The 21,834-nt window shown below is 47.6% G+C and overlaps 1 protein-coding gene across 1 annotated transcript in view; it reads left to right on the top strand.

The window, feature by feature from the left end:
• The first annotated feature begins 2,298 nt into the window (after window positions 1–2,298).
• LOC129704497 (A disintegrin and metalloproteinase with thrombospondin motifs 9-like) overlaps window positions 2,299–21,834 on the top strand; it is a 180,426-nt gene continuing 160,890 nt past the window's right edge. Inside the window, exons 1-3 of the mRNA XM_055647616.1 lie at window positions 2,299–2,543; window positions 3,150–3,508; window positions 20,492–20,657. Coding sequence (XP_055503591.1) covers window positions 2,462–2,543; window positions 3,150–3,508; window positions 20,492–20,657 — 607 coding nt within the window. The 5' untranslated portion in view covers window positions 2,299–2,461. The remainder of the gene's footprint in view (window positions 2,544–3,149; window positions 3,509–20,491; window positions 20,658–21,834) is intronic.

Raw genomic sequence — 21,834 nt, 5'->3', positions numbered from 1 at the left:
GAATATAACGGACTAGGAAATACTTTCCCCGCGTCTTTTCATTTAGGAGTTGGATTTGTCATCGATTGGTTCTGATTTTCTCTTAGTTTACAGTTTTCGCTTAGAGGTTCAAGGTGAAGGGGAAAAGATTGAAGAGGGATCTGAGGGGTAACTTTTTCCACACAAAGGGTGGTGGGTCTATGGAACGAGCTGCCAGAGGAGGTACTTGAGGCAGGGACTACCCCAACGTTTAAGCACAACTTGAGCGTCCAGGAGCGGAAAAGACTACAAAAAGTAGTAAACACTGCCCAGTCCATCATCGGCTCTGACCTTCCTACCATCGAGGGGATCTATCGCAGTCACTGCCTCAAAAGGGCTGGCAGCATCATCAAAGACCCACACCATCCTGGCCACACACTCATCTCCCTGCTACCTTCAGGTAGAAGGTACAGGAGCCTGAAGACTGCAACGACCAGGTTCAGGAATAGCTGCTTCCCCACAGCCATCAGGCTATTAAACTCGGCTCGGACAAAACTCTGAACATTAATAGCCCATTATCTGTTCATTTGCACCTTATCAGTTTATTTATTCATGTGTGTATATATTTATATAATGGTATATGGACACACTGATCTGTTCTGTATTCATGCCTACTATGCGGACCAAGCGGAGGTTGGGCGATCGTTTCGCCGAACACCTCCGCTCGGTCCGCAATAACCAAGCTGACCTCCCGGTGGCTCAGCACTTCAACTCCCCCTCCCACTCCGTCTCTGACCTCTCTGTCCTGGGTCTCCTCCATGGCCACAGCGAGCAGCACCGGAAATTGGAGGAACAGCACCTCATATTCCGTTTGGGGAGTCTGCACCCCGGGGGCATGAACATCGAATTCTCCCAATTTTGTTAGTCCTTGCTGTCTCCTCCCCTTCCTCAGCCCCCCTGCTGTCTCCTCCCATCCCCCAGCCTTCGGGCTACTCCTCCTTTTCCCTTTCTTGTCCCCACCCACCCCCGCCCCCGATCAGTCTGAAGAAGGGTTTCGGCCCGAAACGTTGCCTATTTCCTTCGCTCCATAGATGCTGCTGCACCCGCTGAGTTTCTCCAGCTTTTTTGTGTAACCTACTATGTTCTGTTGTGCTGAACCAAAGCAAGAATCTCATTGTCCTATCAGGGACACATGACAATAAACTCTCTTGAAGTCTTGAAACAGTTAGACAGGTACATGGATAGGACAGGTTTGGAGGGATTTGGGCCAAACGCGGGCAGGTGGAACTAGTGTAGCTGGGGCATGTTGGCCGGTATGGGCAAGTTGGGCCGAAGGGCCTGTTTCCACACTGTATCACTCTATTTCTCCATGAGTTCAACCCAAGGGCATTATTGTAAAGGAATATAGACACAAATTGCTGGAGTAGCTCAGCGGGTCATAAGTTCGTAGGAAGTAGAATGAGGCCATTCAACCCATCAAGTCTATTCCACCATTCAATCGTGGCTGATCTATCTCTCCCTCTCAACCCCATTCTCCTGCCTTCTCCCCGTAACCCCGTGAGCAATGTCCAAAGCTGATGCTGCTTGTCCCGTTGAGTTACTCCGGCACTCTGTGTCTATCGTCAGTCCAACCGCATTTTATTTTATTTTATTACACTGTAAAGAAGTCTCAACTTCCATTTGCAAAATTTAAGATTTTGATTTTTTTTTTTTTTTTGAAACTTCTTAAATGCTAAGAGTTGATTTTAATCCCTAATCCAGTGCTGGGATAGGGGTGAATTCAGAGACATAGGCAAGATTTTAGGTTTATTATTGTCGAGAGTATAAACAATACCCTAAGGCTGACTTTGTTTAGGTGGGTCGTGCATGGATTGAGATCAAATGTCACCTCTGTTTTAAATAGATTGCCCAAATCTCCACCACTGTGATGGCTCCGGGACGTGCACGCTGCGTTCGGGAGAAGAGAGGGAAAAAAAACTTCTGGCAGCTTGCAACTTGGCAAAATAATGGTTCGTTAAAACCACCAAAACGGCGCTCCGCCCGCAGTCGCAGTTCTGCACGCAATTGGCCCCGATTAAGGTTTGGGAGGCGGTCTCTGGGAGACGTCAATGGCTCTAAGAGCCAGTCGACCCGTCACCACCCACCTCCCCTCCCCTCCCTCCCTCCCTCCACCACCCACCCCTTTCCTAAAGAGATCAGCAAGCTCCTCGAGTATCGTCACCAGCACTAACTAGGGAGTAATGTAAGAAACTAGCCCAGCACTGCCCCTCCAAATCTCTCCCCCTCCCCACCCCCCCCACCCCTCCCCACCACCACCACCCCATCCATGTACCTCCTCTAAACATTATGTTGCCTTACTCAAAACAATCTCGGATGCAACGTACGCCAAGCACCAACTTCCCCTGCACTGTGCAATCGGGGGATGCATTGAATTAAGGCTCCGAGTGTCCAGATACACTACTTGACTTGCGTGTGTGCGGCTTGCAGTTCAAACTCGGTAATCATGCATCTTGTGTCTTGGGTAGTGATAACGTTACTTTCCGTCTGCAGTTTAGAAGGAACACCACAAATGTATGAAAGACAAGGTAATGACGCTTGACTGTACTATCTGCCGCCCGTTGCGACCACAACAGCAAAAAAAAAATAGTGATCTTTAATTTAATGTAGATTTTTATTTTTGTTCAATAAGGGCAAGGAATAAAACGAATTTATTCTGGGATCAGACACATTGGTTGGCGGTGATGTACTGTGTGTGTGTGTGAGGGTGTGTGTGTGTGTGTGTGCTGTGTACTGTGTGTGTACTGTGTACTGTGTGTGTACTGTGTGTGTGTGTGTATATATATACTGTGTGTATATGTGTGAGTACTGTGTGTGTGTGTGTGAGGGTGTGTGTGTGTGTGTGGGTGTGTGTATGTGTGTGTGTACTGTGCACTGTGTGTGTACTGTGGGTGTGTGTATATATATACTGTGTGTATATGTGTGAGTACTGTGTATATGTGTGAGTACTGCGTGTATGTGTGATGTGTGTACTGTGTGTGTGTATATATACTGTGTGTGTATATGTGTGAGTACTGTGTATATGTGTGAGTACTGCGTGTATGTGTGAGTACTGTGCTGTGTGTGTGTTGTGTGTGTCTTTTTTTTACTTTAATAAAACTTAAAAATCAAGAACTTTTTTTGTCTCGTTTCAGCCAAGCTGCGAGAACAGCTGACGGTCCATGAGATCGTGACTCCGACGCGGGTCACCGACTGCGGGCAAGCCTTCCCCTCCACGATGCATTACAGGCGGAGAAAGAGGAGTGCAGACGCCGACCCGTGGGCCTTCGCCACCAACTACAGAATCAGAGCATTCGGCCAATTCTTTCACCTCAATTTAACCGCCGACTCCGAGTTCATCGCGCCGGTCTTTACCGTTATACACCTCGGGGCACAAGCTAACGCGACCAACTTTAGCCAGGGAGACTCTACTGACACCAAACATTGTTTCTACACTGGGCACGTCAACCAGGAATCCAAGCACACAGCTGTGATTAGCCTCTGTTCCGGACTCGTAAGTAATTTTTATTTTAACCCTTGCCATGCTGAAATTCCGCCCTCGAGTTTTCCACACTGTGCACGATTATTCTACCAGAACCTTATGTTGTTGGTGTGTTGATCAAAGTTACATGAGTGGCACAAAAAAAAGTTTCCAATTCAAAGTCTTTAAATAAGAGGCTTTAAAGACACTTGGACTTGGGCGGTGAATCTGTGGAATTGTTAGCCACAGGTTTAGGCTGTGGAGGCCAAGTCAGTTGAATCTATTTAAGGCAGAGATAGAGAGATTCCTGATCAGTAGACCTTTTAGGAAGGAGATGAAGAGAAATATCTTTAGTCAGAGGGCGGTGCATCTGTGGGATTCTTTGCCACAGAAGGCTGTGGAGGCCATGTCAGTGGATATTTTTATGGCAGAGATAGACAGATTCCAGGTTAGCACGGGTGTCAGAGGTTATGGGGGAGAAGGCAGGGGAATGGGGTTAGGAGGGAGAGATAGAATGGCGGAGTAGACCTGATGGGCCGAATGGCCTAATTCTGCCCCTTCACTAATGACCTTATGACCTTATACATGGATAGCAAAGGTTTAGAGGAATATGGGCCAATCGCGTGTAAATTGGGCTAGCATAGATGGGGCATGGAGGAGATGGGCTGAAGGGCCTGTTTGCCCGCTCAATGACAGTTTATATACGGTAGATATGTCGTGACACAGGGAGGGGAGTAGCTGGGTTACATTTGACCAGCTTTTGAAACGTGTAACCATTTGTACAAGACAGTGTCCCTTCTCCCTCTCTCTCTCGTGGTAACCTGCCATCTTCCCTCAATGGGTGAATATCAAGAGGATATTGAGATGGGCAGATCTAGATTGCAACGGGCCAGCTCAGCATGTCAGCTACTGGCGCGGCGCGGTTGTAAAGGCACAGACACGGCACTGCAGCGCACACACTGCCCCGGTCTGGAAGCTCCCTGCTTCTGCACGGCAACCGACGCTAACCCAACCCCACCGCTTCCCATGTGGGGGATCTCGCTTCCAGCAGGTCGCCCGAGGACCAGGCTTGGGAACTCGCCGGGAAAAAAATGTCACAAAGGTGCGGCAACAAGGAACTGCAGATGATAGACACAAAAAATGCTGGAGTAGCTCAGCGGGACAGGCAGAGTCTGAACCCGAAACGTCAGCTATTCCTTCTCTCCAGAGATGCTGCCTGTCCCGCGGAGTTACTCCAGCATTTTGTGGTCTATCCCCAGAGATCTCTGGTCTGAAGAAAGGTCTCGACCCGAAACATGACCTGTCCATGCTCTTCAGAGATGCTGCCTGACCCGCTGGGAAACTTAGTGGTAACTTAGCGGGCCAGGCAGCATCTCATAGAAACATAGAAATTAGGTGCAGGAGTAGGCCATTTGGCCCTTCGAGCCTGCACCGCCATTCAATATGATCATGGCTGGAGAGCATGGATAGGTGGCGTTTCAAGGCGGGACCATTCTTTAGACCTGATATCTCCAGGGATGCTGCCTGACCCGCTGAGTTACTCCACCACTTTGTGTCCTTTGGAGAAAGCATTAAGCTTTCTACCAAGATCTCAACCCAGTAGTAACCTCATCAAAATGTTGCTTGACTTTACTGATCAGATGACATGTTATAAATCGTGAACAGTTAAACATAGAAACACAGAAAATAGGTACAGGAGTAGGCCATTCGGCCCTTCGAGCCAGCACCGCCATTCAATATGATCATGGCTGATCATCCAGAATCACTACCCTGTTCCAGCTTTCTCCCCATATCCCTTGATTCCATTAGCCCTAAGACCTATATCTAACTCTCTCTTGAAAACATCCAGTGAATCGGCCTCCACTGCCTTCTGTGGCAGAGAATTCCACAGATTCACAACTTTCTGGGTGAAAAAGTTTTTCCTCATCTCAGTCCTAAATGGCCTACCCCTTATTCTTAAACTGTGGCCCCCTAGTTCTGGACTCTCCCAACTTAGGGAACGTTTTTCCTGCATCAAGCCTGTCCAATCCCTTAAGAATTTTATTTCAATAAGATGCCCTCTCATCCTTCTAAATTCCAGTGACTGTAAGCCCAGTCGACCCAATCTTTCATTCCTTCAACATTTGCTGCAGGACCCCTTGTCTACCTGCCTTGTCAACTGGTCAAGGCCAATGGGTGAGACATGACTGTAAGATCATGGGCCTGTCCCACTTAGGTGATTTTTTCGGCGACTACAGGTGGCTAGGCTATCGCCACATGGTCGCTGGGGCGTCTCTGGATGACCTCAGTCGCCCAAAGAGTCATACCTTTTTTCTGGTCGGCGTTGGATTTTGAAATGTTCATAACTTTATCGGCGCCCGTGGTACCAACTGGCGACTACCTACGTCAACCGGCATCGGGTACTGGCGACTGAATTGTTTTACCTTGCCGTAGCTAGTCGCACGCAGGTGGATGTAGGTTGTCATAGGTGTGGTCGTAGATGGACGTCCTAATGGTCGCCGGTTGTCGGAAGCTTGCCGTAGCTTGACGCTGACTAGGTGATAGGTTATTGTAGACATAGTCGTAAACATTGTCGTGGGGGGGGGGAGGGTGTCCAGTCACCAGTTTTTCAGCGACCTGCTACGACTATGACAGTCGTCGAAAAAAATCGCCTAAGTTGGACAGGTCCATAAACCATTCTGTTTGCAAATGGTGTTTCCCAATCAATTATTGAACATGACGCAGTTTACAAACCCCTTATCAGTCTGAAGACGGGTCTCGACCAGAAACGTCACCCATTCCTTCTCTCCGGAGATGCTGCCTGTCCCGCTGAGTTACTCCAGCATTTTTGTGTCTATCTTCGGTTTAAACCAACATCCGCACAGTTCCTTCCTGCACACTGGAGTTTAAATCCTGTGCGGGGCCAGGGTGTATTGTAACTATACCTGAACCAGGAGCATATGGTTGTTTATCAGCGTGACAATTGTTTTGCCTGCAGTGGGGCGGAGTAGCAATCTTCTTCCTCTGGCTGCCTTCCTTAAGGCAGCAAATCGTAAATCCGCAAAACCTGTTTTCTTTTGTGTCCACCGGCAATTTCTCAATTGAACCACGGACACAAAACAACCCTTGTCTTGTCCTTTGTCCTTGCTGCCGTGAAGAATGCAACAGTTCGCTGCGCTCCAAGGAGTAAAAAAACGAGAAGTTGTCGGAGTCCTTGGTCCACCTTAACAGGAGAGAGAGAGGAGGGATGAGGAACTGCGGATGTTGGTATCCGTAGGAAAATTCGGAGTGCTGGAGGAACTCTGCGGGTCAGGCAGCATCTGGGGAGCAAGACCTAATGAGAACGAAACCTGAAGTCTTCTCAACTCCCCCGCTCCCCCCACACCCCACCCCCCCCTCCCCGAGATACAGCGTGGAAACAGGTCCTCAGAGTTAAACAACATTATAGACAATAGGCGCAGCAGTAGGCCATTCGGCCCTTCAAGCCAGCACCGCCATTCAATGTGATCATGGCTGATCATCTCCAATCAGTACCCCGTTCCTGCCTTCTCCCCATATCCCCTGACTCCGCTATCTTTAAGAGCCCTATCTAGCTCTTTCTTGAAAGTATCCAGAGAACCGGCCTCCACTTGGGGCAGAGAATTCCACAGACTCACCACTCTCTGTTCTTTTAGGGAGGAGATGAAGCAAAATTATTTGTAGTCAGAGGGAGGTGAATCTGTGGAATTCTTTGCCACAGAAGACTGTGGAGGCCAAGTCAGTGGATATATTTAAGGCAAAGATAGATGGATTCTTGATTAGTGCGGGTGTCAGAGGTTATGGGGAGAAGGCAGGAGAATGGGGTTAGGAGAGATAGATCAAACCATGATTGAATGGCGCAGTAGACGTGATGGGCCGAATGGCCTAATTCTGCTCCTATTCCTTATGACCTTATGACCGTCAGCCCACTGAGTCTGTGCCGACCAATGATCCCTGTAAATTAACACTATCCTACACACTAGGGACAATTTACAATTTTTACCAAAGCCTAACCTACAAACCTGCACATCCTTGGAGTGTGGGAGGTGACGGAGAAATCCCACAGGGAGAACGTACAAACTCCGTGCAGACAGCACCTGTAGTCAGGATCGAACTCCAGTCTGAAGAAGGGTCTCTGGCGTTGTAAGGCAGCAACTCTACTGCTGTGCGGCCCTAGAGGAAACATAGAAACATAGAAATTAGGTGCAGGAGTAGGCCATTCGGCCCATCGAGCCTGCACCGCCATTCAATATGATCATGGCTGATCATCCAACTCAGTATCCCGTACCTGCCTTCTCTCCATACCCCCTGATCCCCTTAGCCACAAGGGCCACATCTAACTCCCTCTTAAATATAGCCAATGAACTGGCCTCAACTACCCTCTATGGCAGAGAGTTCCAGAGATTCTAATGCACGTAAGGCTGCTGGCCCTGACGGCATCCCCGGGCGCGTGCTCAGTGCCTGTGCTGCACAGCTGACAGACGTCTGGACTGACATCTTCAACCTGTCACTTGCCCAAGCAGTTTGTCCCCACTTGCCTTAAAGCCACTTCCATCGTGCCAGTGCCAAAACACTCCACTGCGGCAAGCCTCAACGACTTCCGCCCAGTTGCACTTACCCCCATCATCACCAAGTGCTTCGAGAGGCTGGTCCTGGCACACCTCAAAAGCTGCCTACCCCCCACACTGGATCCCTATCAGTTTGCCTACCGCAAGAACAGGAGTACGGAGGATGCCATCTCAACGGCACTTCACTCCGCCCTCTCCCACCTTGACAACAGAGACACTTATGTAAGAATGCTGTTCATCGATTACAGCTCAGCATTCAACACCATTATTCCATCAAAACTGATCACCAAACTCGGTAACCTGGGCATCGACCCCTCCCTCTGCAACTGGATACTGGACTTTCTAACCAACAGACCCCAGTCTGTGAGGTTAGACAAGCACACCTCTTCAACCCTCACCCTGAACACCGGCGTTCCTCAGGGCTGTGTGCTGAGCCCCCTCCTCTACTCCCTCTTCACCTATGACTGCACACCTGTACATGGTACTAACACCATCATCAAGTATGCAGATGATACAACGGTGATTGGCCTCATCAGCAACAACGATGAGCTGGCCTACAGGGAGGAGGTCCAGCACTTAGCAGCATGGTGCGCTGACAACAACCTGGCCCTTAACTCCAAGAAGACCAAGGAGCTCATTGTAGACTTCAGGAAGTCCAGAGGCGGCACGCACACACCCCCATCCACATTAACGGGACGGAGGTGGAACGTGTTTCTAGCTTCAGGTTCCTGGGAGTCAACATCTCCGATGACCTCTCTTGGACCCACAATACCTCTACTCTGATCAAGAAGGCTCATCAGCGTCTCTTCTTCCTGAGAAGACTGAAGAAGGTCCATCTGTCTCCTCAGATCCTGGTGAACTTCTACCGCTGCACCATCGAGAGCATCCTTACCAGCTGCATCACAGTATGGTATGGCAACTGCTCTGTCTCCGACCGGAAGGCATTACAGAGGGTGGTGAAAATTGCCCAACGCATCACCGGTTCCACGCTCCCCTCCATTGAGTCTGTCCAAAGCAAGCGCTGTCTGCGGAGGGCGCTCAGCATCGCCAAGGACTGCTCTCACCCCAACCATGGACTGTTTACCCTCCTACCATCCGGGAGGCGCTACAGGTCTCTCCGTTGCCGAACCAGCAGGTCGAGGAACAGCTTCTTTCCGGCTGCTGTCACTCTACTAAACAACGTACCTCGGTGACTGCCAATCACCCCCACCCCCGGACACTTATTATTTTTTTTTTTTATTCAAAATCGTTTGCTATGTCGCTCTTCAAAGGAGATGCTAAATGCATTTCGTTGTCTCTGTACTGTACACTGACAATGACAATTAAAATTGAATCTGAATCTGAATCTGATTCACCACTCTCTGTGTGAAAAAAGTTCTTCTCATCTCGGTTTTAAAGGATTTCCCCCTTATCATTAAGCTGTGACCCCTTGTCCTGGACTTCCCTAACATCGGGAACAATCTTCCTGCATCTAGCCTGTCCAACCCCTTAAGAAGTAGGAAGAAGTTGAGGCAGGTACGTAACGTTTAAGAAACATTTAGGCAAGCACATAGATAGGACAGGTTTGAGGGCTATGGGCTAAAGGCAGGTTTGTGGGGCTAATGTGTAGGAAGGAATTGCAGATGCTGGTTTAAACTAAAGATAAACACAAAATGCTGGAGTAACTCAGCGGGTCAGACAGCATCTCTGGAGATTAGGAATGGGTGATGTTTCGGGTCGAGACCCTTCCTCAGACCCTTCTTCTGAAGAACGAATCTGAAGAAGAGTCCCAACCTTTTCCTCCAGAGATGCTGTCTGACCCTCTGAGTTACTTCACCTATTTGTGTCTACTTGCAGGTGGGACATGTTGGCCCCTCTGGGCAAGTTGGGCTGAAGGGCCTGTTTCCACGCTGCATCACTCTATGACTTTATATATGTGGTGGCATGCAAAAGTTAGATGAATGACCCCAGTTTTTTGGTCTGTTGTTTATTTATTTATTTACAACGTTGATTTAAATAACTTAGGAGCATCCAATGACTCTTTAATCTCCTTTCCAAATGGAGGATGTGTCTGACCTGGAACCCAAATGATTGTGAGATTGGCCCAGATTGGAGTGGACAATGGATGCTTGCCCACCACCAGATTCAGGGATTCAAGATTCAAGATTCAGGAGAGTTTATTATCATGTGTCTCAGATAGGACAATGAAATTCTTGCTTTGCTTCAGCACAACAGTATATAGTAGGCATAAATAAATACAGAACAGATCAGTGTGTCTATATATCATTATATAAATATATACACACATGAATAAATAAACTGCTAAAGTGCAAATAAACAGATTACGGGCTATTAATGTTCAGAGTTTTGTCCGAGCCGAGTTTAATAGCCTGATGGCTGTGGGAAGCAGCTATTCCTGAACCTGTTTGTTGCAGTCTTCAGGCTTCTGTACCTTCTACCTGAAGGTAAGAGGGAGATGAGTGAGTGGCCAGGATGGTGTGGGTCCTTGATGATGCTGCCAGCCTTTTTGAGGCAGCGACTGCGATAGATCCCCTTGATGGAAGGAAGGTCAGAGCCGATGATGGACTGGGCAGTGTTTACTACTTTTTGTAGTCTTTTCCGGTCCAGGGCACTCAAGTTGCCGAACCAAGCCTCGATGCAACCGGTCAGCATGCTCTCTACTGTGCACCTGTAGAAGTTCGAGAGAGTCCTCCTTGACAAACCGACTCTCCGTAATCTTCTCAGGAAGTAGAGGCGCTGATGTGCTTTCTTAATAATTGCATCAGTGTTCTCGGACCAGTTTCTTCCCAGCTGTTATCGGGCAACTGAATCATCCTACCACAACCAGAGAGCAGTGCTGAACTACAATCTACCTCATTGGTGATCCTGAAGGGCCTATCCCAATTGTTTTTCGGCGACTGACGGCTTCATATCAGGGTCGCAAAAAGATTTTGAGCATTTCAAAATCCATCGGTGACAAAAAAAATGTTGCGACACTTGAAAAAACACCGCCCGTTAATACGTCATCACGCCACAAACCTTTCAGTCAATGATGCCGGCAGTCGCCGAAAAAATCGGCAAGTGGGACAGGCCCTTGTGAGACTATCCTTGATCGGACTTTGCTGGCGATGGTGTGGACTCGATGGGCCGAAGAGCCTGTTTCCATGCTCTGTCTTTCAATCAATGTTCGGATCAAAACTGTGAATATAGTGTGAAAATGTATAACATGCGGTAGTGTATTTCTTTGCAAGTGTGGTCTGTGTAAGTGTATCCAAGTTTTAGACAAGGTCGATATTTGTGGTGTTACGAGTTTAATGATTGCCTAGGATAAGGGGAAGATAGGATGCAGGTGTCTAGCATTTGTTAGAATTAGTTAATTGGCGGCAGTAGATACTGGTAGCATGCATCTCTTGATGTATTCAAGAGAGAGTGTAGATCTTCGGGCTAATGGAATCAAGGGATGAAGGGAGAAAGCAGGAACGGGGTACTGATTTTGGATGATCAGCCATGATCATATTGAATGGTGGTGCTGGCTCGAAGGGCCGAATGGCCTCCTCCCGCACCTATTGTCTATGTTTTTGTGCATTGGTGGTGACAGCAGGTATTGATGGGCCACCTGCGATTATGTGGTGGTGGGCCCACCTCAATGAAACACCAGTGAAGGGAAGTGCCCACTTGATAACCCCAATGACATATTGGCATCTACACCATCAGTTGTTTATTTTAAATGAGCTTGTTAACATGTAGGAAGCTGTTTATTGCATATGGAGTGATGGGCCTGTCCCACTTAGGCGACTCTTTAGGCAACTGCCAGGGACTAGTTTTAATGGAATTCACCTACGACACCTGGCGACAACCTACGACAGCAAAAATTGTCGCCACAGTCGCCAAACAATTTTTAACATGTTGAAAATCTTGCGGCAGTCGCCTATAGTTGCCCAAAAAATTGCCTAAGTGGGACAGGCCCATTAGTTGTCATCCTAAGCATAAGTTGGTATATTCAGTTAGATTTGGCTTTGGCTTTGGGCTTGGTTTTCTTAGTTCAACACTTATCCTGGTGTTATAGCACATGTACTTTGTGTTTTAATTGTAATGGGACCAAATGTTGTTGGTGGGACACAAACTGTTCTTTGGTGTGTGGGTTACTGCTGGCTTGAGTGTTGCCTGCCAGCACTGTTGACCACATCTCCCATGGCTTTGTTGTTGATGAGTGAGAGTGAACTGATGGGATAGTAATGAGTTTAGTTTAGAGATCCAGCGCAGAGACGGGCCCTTCGGCCCCACCGTGTCCGCGCCGACCAGCGATCCCCGCGCACGAACTCTAGCCCACACACCAGGGCCAGTCTCGCAATTTTACCCCAGCCAATTAACCTGCAAACCCGTACATCTTTGGAGTGCGGGGGGAAGCCGGAGCTCCCGGTGAAAACCCACGCAGATCACGGGGGAGAACGGACAATCTCCGTACACGCAGCATCCGTAGTCGGGATAGAACCTGGGTCTCTGGCGCCGTGAGGCAGCAACTCTACTGCTGCGCCACCGTGCAGTTGAATTAGACAATAGACAGTAGGCGCAGGAGTAGGCCACTCGGCCCTTCGAGCCAGCACCGCCATTCAATGTGATCGTGGCTGATCATCCCCAATCAGTACCCCGTTCCTGCCTTCTCCCCATGTCCCCTGACTCCGCTATCTTTAAGAGCCCTATCTAGCTCTCTCTTGAAAGCATCCAGAGAACCGGCCTCCATCGCCCTCTGGGGCAGAGAATTCCACAGACTCGCCACTCTCTGTGAGAAAAAGTGTTTCCTCGTCTCCGTTCTAAATGGCTTACCCCTTATTCTTAAACTACATGCAGCGCATTTATTCACATATTCAAATGATTGATGGTAATGTAGCTGTACTGGAACAACAAGGACATCAAATGTTCTCTATGGAACTGATGCCCTACATTGATGAGAACTATATTCTGTATCTGCATCATCCCCTTTGCTCCAAGTGTTGAACGTGTGTTTGAACAGACTGTATCTATGTATGTACGTATGATCTATTTAGATACTGTGGTTTAGTTTATTGTCACGTGTACCCAGTTACAGTGAACAGCTTTTGTTGCGTGCTGTCCAGTTTGCGGAAAGACAATACGTGATTACAATCGAGCCGTCCACAGGATACAGGATAAAGGGGATAATGTTTCGTGGAAGATTAAGTCCGATTGAAGATAGTCCGAGGGTCTCCAATGAGGTAGCGAGACGGCACGGTGGCGCAGCGGTAGAGTTGCTGCCTTACAGCGAATGCAGCGCCGGAGACCCGGGTTCGATCCTGACTGCGGGTGACGCCTGTACGGAGCGTGTACGTTCTCCCCGTGACCTGCGTGGGTTTTCTCCGAGAACTTCGGTTTCCTCCCACACTCCAAAGACGTACAGGTTTGTAGGTTAATTGACTTGGCAAATGTAAAAATTGTCCCTGGTGTGTGTAGGATAGTGTTAATGTGCGGGGATCGCTGGTCGGAGCGGACCCGGTGAAGGGCCTGTTTCCGCGCTGTGTCTCTAAAGTAAACTAAAAAAAGTAGCTCAGGAGCGCTCTTTGGATGAGGATATGATGGGCCAGTGCCTGGATAGCGTGCAAATCAAAGCTTTCCACTGTACCTAGTACATGGACCAATAATAAACCTTAAACACCCATCTTCTGCACCAGAGCCTGGATGTTGTTTAATCCCATGGTCTTACTTGTAGTTGGGAGGCACAGCACAGAATCAGGTCTCCTGTCCACCAGGTCTGCACTGACCAGCAATCCCTGCACACTAGGACTATCCCACTAGGGACAATTTACAATCTTTACCAAAGCCAATTAACCTACAAACCTGTAGATACGTCTTTGCAATGTGGGAGGAAACCGGAGCAACCGGAGAAAACCCACGCAGGTCACGGAGAGAAGGTACAAACTCCGTACAGTCAGCACCCGTAGTCAGGATCGAACCCAGATCTCTGGAGCAGCAGCTCTGCCGCTGCGCCTGGACTTTGCTCACAGCTGCAGAGCACATGGATGCAAGCAACTTGATTGAAGACTGGTTCATGTAGCTGGGGATCTCACGAGGAAACAAAGACAGATCATCCATCATTCATCCTTGTCCCATTTACTGTTCAATTGTCCATCACCTCACCAGCACATGGCAAGGTTGCAGACTTTACATCTGATTGATTGTGGATTTGTTGGGATCATTCATCATTAAACCTTCTCCCATTTGGTATTCAAATGTCTGCCTTCATTACATTTACACATGGGAGGGTAGCACCGTTTTAATATGATCGATTGGTTTTTTGTTGTTTAGTTTAGAGATACAGCCGGGAAACAGGCCCTTCGGCCCACCAAGTCCGTGCTGACCAGCGATCCCCGCACACTCACACTATCCTACACACATTAGGGACAATTTACAATTTTACCCAAAGCCATTTAACCTACAAACCTGCACGTTTTTGGAGTGTGGGAGGAAACCGGAGCACCCGGAGAAAACCCACCAGGAGAACGTACAAATCCCGTATAGACAGCGCCCATGGTCAGGATCGAACCTGGGTCTCTGGCGCTGTGAGGCAGCAAATCTACTGCCCACTAAATTGATTGTTGGATGGATTGATTGATCAATCAAATTGATTGATTGTTGCATTGCTGGGTTCTAACTACTGTAAGCTGATGTTGGTGTTCAGCACACATGCTTCACCTGCACCAGGTGGTCACCTAATCTTTAGTTCCACTCAGTTCCGCTCCCCGCATTCTCTTTGGCACTCTGCGCTGTACCAGCGTTGGTCTCCTGGACCGATTGTAATCATAGAGAGTTTGCCATGCTTTGAGGATCTAAGTTGTGATGGAATACATTTCTGCTGCTGCTTAGGATTCACAATCTGCCAGCATAATCAAGGACAAGTCTCACCCCTGGTCACTCCCACTTGTCCCCTCTCCCGTCAGGCATGAGGTACAGAAGTGTGAAAACGCACTTTGGTCGAGGAGAGGCAGCTTTGAAACCAGAGTATATTTACAAAGGTTGATTGGTAGTATGAAGTGGTTAACAATAGACAATAGACAATAGACAATAGGTGCAGGAGTAGGCTATTCGGCCCTTCGAGCCAGCACCGCCATTCATTGTGATCATGGCTGATCATCCCCAATCAGTACCCCATTCCTGTTAACTCCGCTATTTTTAGAGCCTTATCTAGGTCTCCCTTGAAAGCATCCAGAGAACCTGCCTCCACCACCCTCTGAGGCAGAGAATTCCACAGACTCACAACTCTCTGTGAAAAAAAGTGTTTGCTCATCTCCGTTCTAAATGGCTTACTAATTCCTAATTACTACTTATTCCTAAACTGTGGCCCCTGGTTCTGGACTCCCCCAATAACGGGAACATGTTTCCTCTAGCGTGTCCAAACCCTTAACGATCTTATATGTTTCAATGAGATCCCCTCTCATCCTTCTAAACTCCAGAGTGTACAAGCCCAGCTGCTCCATTCTCTCAACTGATAGTCTCGCCATCCTGGGAATTAACCTTGTAAACCTACGCTACACTCCCTCAATAGCAAAAATGTCTTTCCTTGAACATGTTTGGCCTGTATTCATTTGAGTTTAGAAAAATGAATGAATGCAGAAATGAAAAATGAAAAGTCACCTTTTTGAAACGTTTAAAATTCGTAGGTAGCTTATGCCGATAGATTCTCAGAGTTTGTTTCCCCTCGTGGGAGAATTTAGAAATTGTTAAATAATGAGACCCCAATGGGTGGCACAGTGGTGCAGCGGTAGAGTTGCTGCCTCACAGCACCAGATACCGGGTTCGATACAGATTATGGGTGCTGCCTGTATGGAGTTTGTACCTTCTCCCTGTGACCGAGTGCATTTTTCCCCAGGTGCTCTGGTTTCCAACCACACTCCAAAGAAGTGCAGTTTCATAAGCTAATTGTCCCTATTTTGTAGGACAAAACTAGTGGACAACCTAGTTGGCCTGGACTTGGTCAGCAAAAGGGCTTGTTTCCATGCTGTATCTCTAAACTAAGCTACATTGAAGATGGGGATGATAGGAATTTGGAATCTTTGGTTGATAATGACTCTTTGAAGTTCTGTACTCCAAGTGCTTTGGATGTTGAATCATTGAAAGTGAACCGGAACCAAATTTTGGTTCTTTGGGGAACCAGGGTGAGTGGGGAACAGGATGGAACGTGGAGTTCAGGCTAAGTGTCCATTGAATAAGTCTTATTGAATAATGGAGGAGGCTCCTGCTTTATAACCTTCTCCGTTTGTAAGACGAGGATCATTCGGTGGAGGAACAGTCACGGCGTGAGCACCCTCTTCTTTAAAGCACAGGTGGGAGTTGGATTGTGGGGTACTGATGATGCAGATGAACGCAGACTGGAAGAGGCTGCAAGGATGACAAAGATAGATCTAAATTGCATGCACGTCAAGCCAAAAGCTGAGTTAAACAGTGTTCACAAATAATCACGTCTGACTGTGATGTAATGGCAATAATACAATAGTTTCCTTTTGGACTATGTAGAACTATGTCGGACTTTGGTTCAGTTGCATTTAGAGTATTGTGTGTAGAACATGCAGAAGAGGTAGACCAGAATAATGCCTGGGTTAGAGGATATTAGATATTTGAGTGGTGAATCTCTGGAACTCTCTGCCACAGAAGATAGTTGAGGCTACAGTTCATTGGCTATATTTAAGAGGGAGTTAGATGTGGCCCTTGTGGCTAAAGGGATCAGGGGGTATGGAGAGAAAGAAGGTACAGGATACTGAGTTGGATGATCAGCCATGATCATATTGAATGGCGGTGCAGGCTCGAAGGGCCGAACGGCCTACTCCTGCACCTATTTTCTATGTTTCTAAGTAAAGGTTGGACAGACTTGGATTGTTTTCTCTGGAATGGCAGTGGTTGAGGGGAGATTGCTTAAGGGGCCTGCCCCACGTAGGCTATTTTTTTAGGCGACTACAGGCGATTAGGCTGTCGCTGGGGTGTTGCCTGTATGGTCGTGAGTTGTCCCCTCAGTCGCCCAAAGAGTCTTTCTGGTCGCCACTGGATTTTCAACATGTTGAAACATTTTCGGAGACAGTGGGTTTGATGCCAATGAGCATAGCTTGACTTCTCCTGATGTAGATGTTGTCGTAGGTTGTCGCCAGGTTAACGTAGGTTGACGCCGGTGCTGACTTCGATTTTTTTTTAGTTGTTAAAGTAATAATTCTATTTCAAATTTTATGTCGAAGGGGGGGTCCAGTCGCTGTTTCTTTGGCGACCTGCTGCGACTATGACAGTCGCCTAAAAATAGCCTAATTTGGGACAGGCCCATTAGTTTGATTGGATAGTTGATTGGAGATTGGATAGTTAGATTGCGTTTTAGACTTCACTTTAGACTTTAGAGATACAGTGCGGAAACAGGCCCTTCGGCCCACTGAGTCCATACTGACCATCAATCAGACTAGTTCTATATTATCCCCCGTTCTCATCCACTCCCTGCACACTTGGGGGCTATCTTGCAACGCTAAATTCCAATGACCGAGACACCAAGGAACAGTTTGAGTTCCAGCAGAAACACTTGTTTGCACACTACATCACACCTTTGATCCAAAGATGGACACAAAGTGCTGGAGTAACTCAGTGGGTCTGACAGCATCCCTGGAGTACAAGAATGGATGACGTTTCGGGTCGGGACCCTCCAAATATTGATTGATTGATTGATTCTTTCATTCATTCATTGATTAATAGAAAAAATACAGCATGCAAACAAGCCCATCACCCCACGACGACCATCGATCACCCACTCACACTAGTTCTATCTTATCCCACTTTCTCATCCGCTGCCTGCATACTAGGAGCAATTTACAAAGGCGAATTAACCTACAAACCCGCACGTCTTTGGGATTTGGGAGGAAACCTGAGCACCCGGAGGAAACCCACGCGGTCACAGGGAGAACATGCAAACTCCACACAGACAGCACCCGAGGTCAGGATTGAACCCGGGTATTGGGCGCTGTGAGGCAGCAACTCCACCAGCTGCCCCACTGTGCCGCCCTTACAAAACTTAGATAAATATTCGTAAATAAATAAACACAAATAGAGCAACATGGTGGAGCAGCGGTAGAGTTGCTGCCTTCCAGCGTCAGAGACCCAGGTTTGATCCTGACCACGGGTGCTGTCTGTACAGAGTTTGTACGTTCTCCCCGTGACCTGGGTGGGTTTTGTCCAAGATCTCTGGTTTCCACGCACGCTCCAAAGACGTACAGGTTTGTAGGTTAATTGGCTTGGTGTAAGTGCAACACAAAAGTGTCCCTAGTGTGTGTATGCGACTTTGTGTAGGATAGTGTTGGTGTGCGGGATATCGCTGGTCATCGCGGGCTCGGTGGGCCAAAGGGCCTGTGTCCGCACTGTATCTCTAAACTAAACTAAACAATTTTGTTTCAACCTGCATGTCTTGATGCACTCGGAGGTTACTCGACCTCCCTGTTACATGTGGGACTCGTGTTGTTGGTGTTGTTTGTCCTTCATAGTCGAAGAAGACCATGACTTCAGTGTGTTTTTGTTTGTGGGTCCGGAGGTGAACGGTGAGACCGATCCGGGCCCGGAAAGGCTCGCCCGCACACGGGGCACAGCTGGCTGGGTGCTGGGACTTCCTCCCAACGGCACACGCTCCCATGGTGATCCTGCTTCACTCAGTTGGGCGGCGTGGGCCCTGAAGTCATGACTTGCTCGTTGACTTGGATTAAAGTCAGGGAGAGTTGCACACATCATCAGCCTCGCTCTCTCGTCCCGGCCTATCTGGATCCAGCGGCAATACATCGTCAAGACGGCTGGCGATAGAATACACTTCGAATAGTTGGAGTACACTTAAAAATGGAGCCAGGGCAGATTCAATGGAGAAATGACCTTCTGTGCTGTGACCATGTGTGATCGGCAGTGAGCCGAGCAAAGTGTTAGACACAATGTGTATGAAGGGACTGCATGTTAAAGTGGTTTAAAACGTGATCAACCAGAGAAATGGAGAGGCCGAGGTGTTTGTTTTCACCAACTATGCTTGAGTGATCTGGACACAACACCTGACAAACTGAATGTACTGTGGGGGCAGTGGTTGTGTCACATCCAATTGTAGTTAAAAGTGCATATATTAAGTCACTTTGCTAGGGTATCAACCGCGTGGGCGGCACGGTGGTGCAGCGGTAGAGTTGCCGCCTTACAGCGAATGCAGCGCCGGAGACGCGGGTTCGATCCTGACTATGGGAGCTGTCTGTGGCGGAGTTTGAACCTTCCCCTCCGTGACCTGCGTGGGTTTTCTCCGAGATCTTCGCTTTCCTCCCACATTCCAAAGACGTACAGGCCTGTGGGCTAATTGGCCCGGTAGATGTAACAATTGTCCCTAGTGGGTGTTGGATAGTTAATGTGCGGGGATCGCTGGTCGGCGCGGACCCGGTGGGCCGAAGGGCCTGTTTCCGCGCTGTATCTCTAAACTAAGTCCTGGTAACATCCTCGTAAACCTTCGCTGCCCTCTTAACCCGTTTAACAATATTATATTCCTACAGGTGTATGGAATGAGCTGCCGGAGAAGGTAGTTACTATCGCAGTCACATGGATAGGACAGGTTTAGAGGGATCTGGGCCAAATGCAGGCAGGTGGGACCAGTGAGGATGGGACATGTTGGTCGGCATGGGCCAGTTGGTCCGAAGGGCTCAGTTTCCACTTCGGCCTGTGTGACTCTACGACTCTCTGACACGTCCAATTTGCACTCTGTTTCTGTCAAACATTATTTTAGAAAATCTATGACCTCCCTGTGACTTTACCGACCATGTCGGGCCTCTGATCCAGAGCCTGGAAACTAATGAAACACTTGGGTTTAACAGAAAGTGGCCCTCTTGTCCTGAAGGCTTGCAGCTTAATTTTTTTTTCTCCAGGAGATTAATTCATGGTATAGCATTCTCATCCTCGTTGAACTGCATACATTAACCATATAATAACCATATAACAATTACAGCACGGAAACAGGCCATCTCGACCCTTCTAGTCCGTGCCGAACACATAATCTCCCCTAGTCCCATATACCTGCGCTCAGACCATAACCCTCCATTCCCTTCCCATCCATATAACTATCCAATTTATTTTTAAATGATAAAAACGAACCTGCCTCCACCACCTTCACTGGAAGCTCATTCCACACAGCCACCACTCTCTGAGTAAAGAAGTTCCCCCTCATGTTACCCCTAAACTTCAGTCCCTTAATTCTCAAGTCATGTCCCCTTGTTTGAATCTTCCCTACTCTCAGTGGGAAAAGCTTTTCCACGTCAACTCTGTCTATCCCTCTCATCATTTTAAAAACCTCTATCAAGTCCCCCCTTAACCTTCTGCGCTCCAAAGAATAAAGCCCTAACTTGTTCAACCTTTCTCTGTAACTTAGACTCGCTGCAACAGTCGATTTCCCAGCGCTAGTAAATATTTTCTTGACTATGTTTCTTTCTAGCTTGGCACCTTCAAGTCACACGATGGGGAGTACTTCGTCGAGCCTCTTGTCTTGCCAAATGGCGAAGAATTTGACGAAGAGCACAATAAGCCTCATATTGTATACAAACACGAGGCATTCAAGAACAAAGAGGCAAGGGAAGTCACTGACGTTTGTGGCAACTCAGGTAAGTTTTCAACCTTCGCTGCGAATTTTAACAGCAGCATAGATGTTGTACCAACCCGTAGGAGGGAGAACGAGGGATATAAAACTGTAATAATGGCCTCGACACAAAATGCTGGAGTAACTCAGCGGGTCAGGCAGCGTCTCTGGAGAAAAAGGAATCGGCGACGTTTCGGGTCGAGACCCTTCTTCAGAGCCGACCCGAAGCGTCGCCCATTTCTTCTCTCCAGGGATGCTGCCTGTCGCGCTGAGTTACTGCAGCATTTTGTGTCTATTTTTGGTTTAAGCCAGCATCTGCAGTTCCTTCCCACACAGTAATGACCGCCTGGTGCTAACGGAAGGTCATGGAAAATGAGGCAGGGAATGGAAGGTCTTTTCATTGTCTAATTAGTTTATGGAATTAAAATCACACCTGCATAATATGGTTGAAGAAGATTTGCAAGTGGAAATCATAGTTGGTACTTGAGAACAACCATATCTTTCCTCAGAGGGCGTTGAATCTGTGGAATTCTTTGCCACAGAAGGCTGTAGAGGCCACCAATGGGTATTTTTAAGGCAGAGATAAATAGATTTTTGATTCAAACGGCCATCCGGTGTTATGGGGGGAAGGCAGGAGAATGGGGTTAGGAGGGAAAGATAGATCAGCCATGATTGAATGGCGGAGTAGACCTGATGGGCCAAATGGCCTAATTCTGCTCCATATATGAACTGATGAACATATAACAAATAGTTGCAGTTTTGATGATTTTTAATTTCTGGAATGTTGAAAGACTATTCCGATTCTTGAATGTAGAATGTAGATTTTGTTTTATGGCGATGTTTTAGTCGTTTTCAAGTTGGGTTAGAATCAACAGTATTGTTTTCCTGTCATAAATCATAGAGATAATATTTTGTGAACTTTCCATAATTGTTCAAATGTAAGCTTTTTGTGCAATTTCCTCAATGGTTGTTTAATGTACAGGTTTAAAGGGATCTAATATTTGTATTTAAATGACCAATTTTTATTGGATAAAAGTTGTTGAAGAAAAAGGATGTTGTGTGTTTTAACTTTGAAGATATTTGATTGAAATTAAGAGCAAATATATTTTTTAACCTTATTGTTTTTTGTTGTTTTTGGAAGTTTCCCCAAAGGTTAAGGGCCTGTCCCACTTGGGAGTCATTTGCATGTCATGCAGATGGAG

Source organism: Leucoraja erinacea, chromosome 16, assembly GCF_028641065.1.
Source record: "Leucoraja erinacea ecotype New England chromosome 16, Leri_hhj_1, whole genome shotgun sequence".
Classification (NCBI taxonomy): domain Eukaryota; kingdom Metazoa; phylum Chordata; class Chondrichthyes; order Rajiformes; family Rajidae; genus Leucoraja; species Leucoraja erinaceus.
This window is presented reverse-complemented; position numbering and strand designations above follow the sequence as displayed.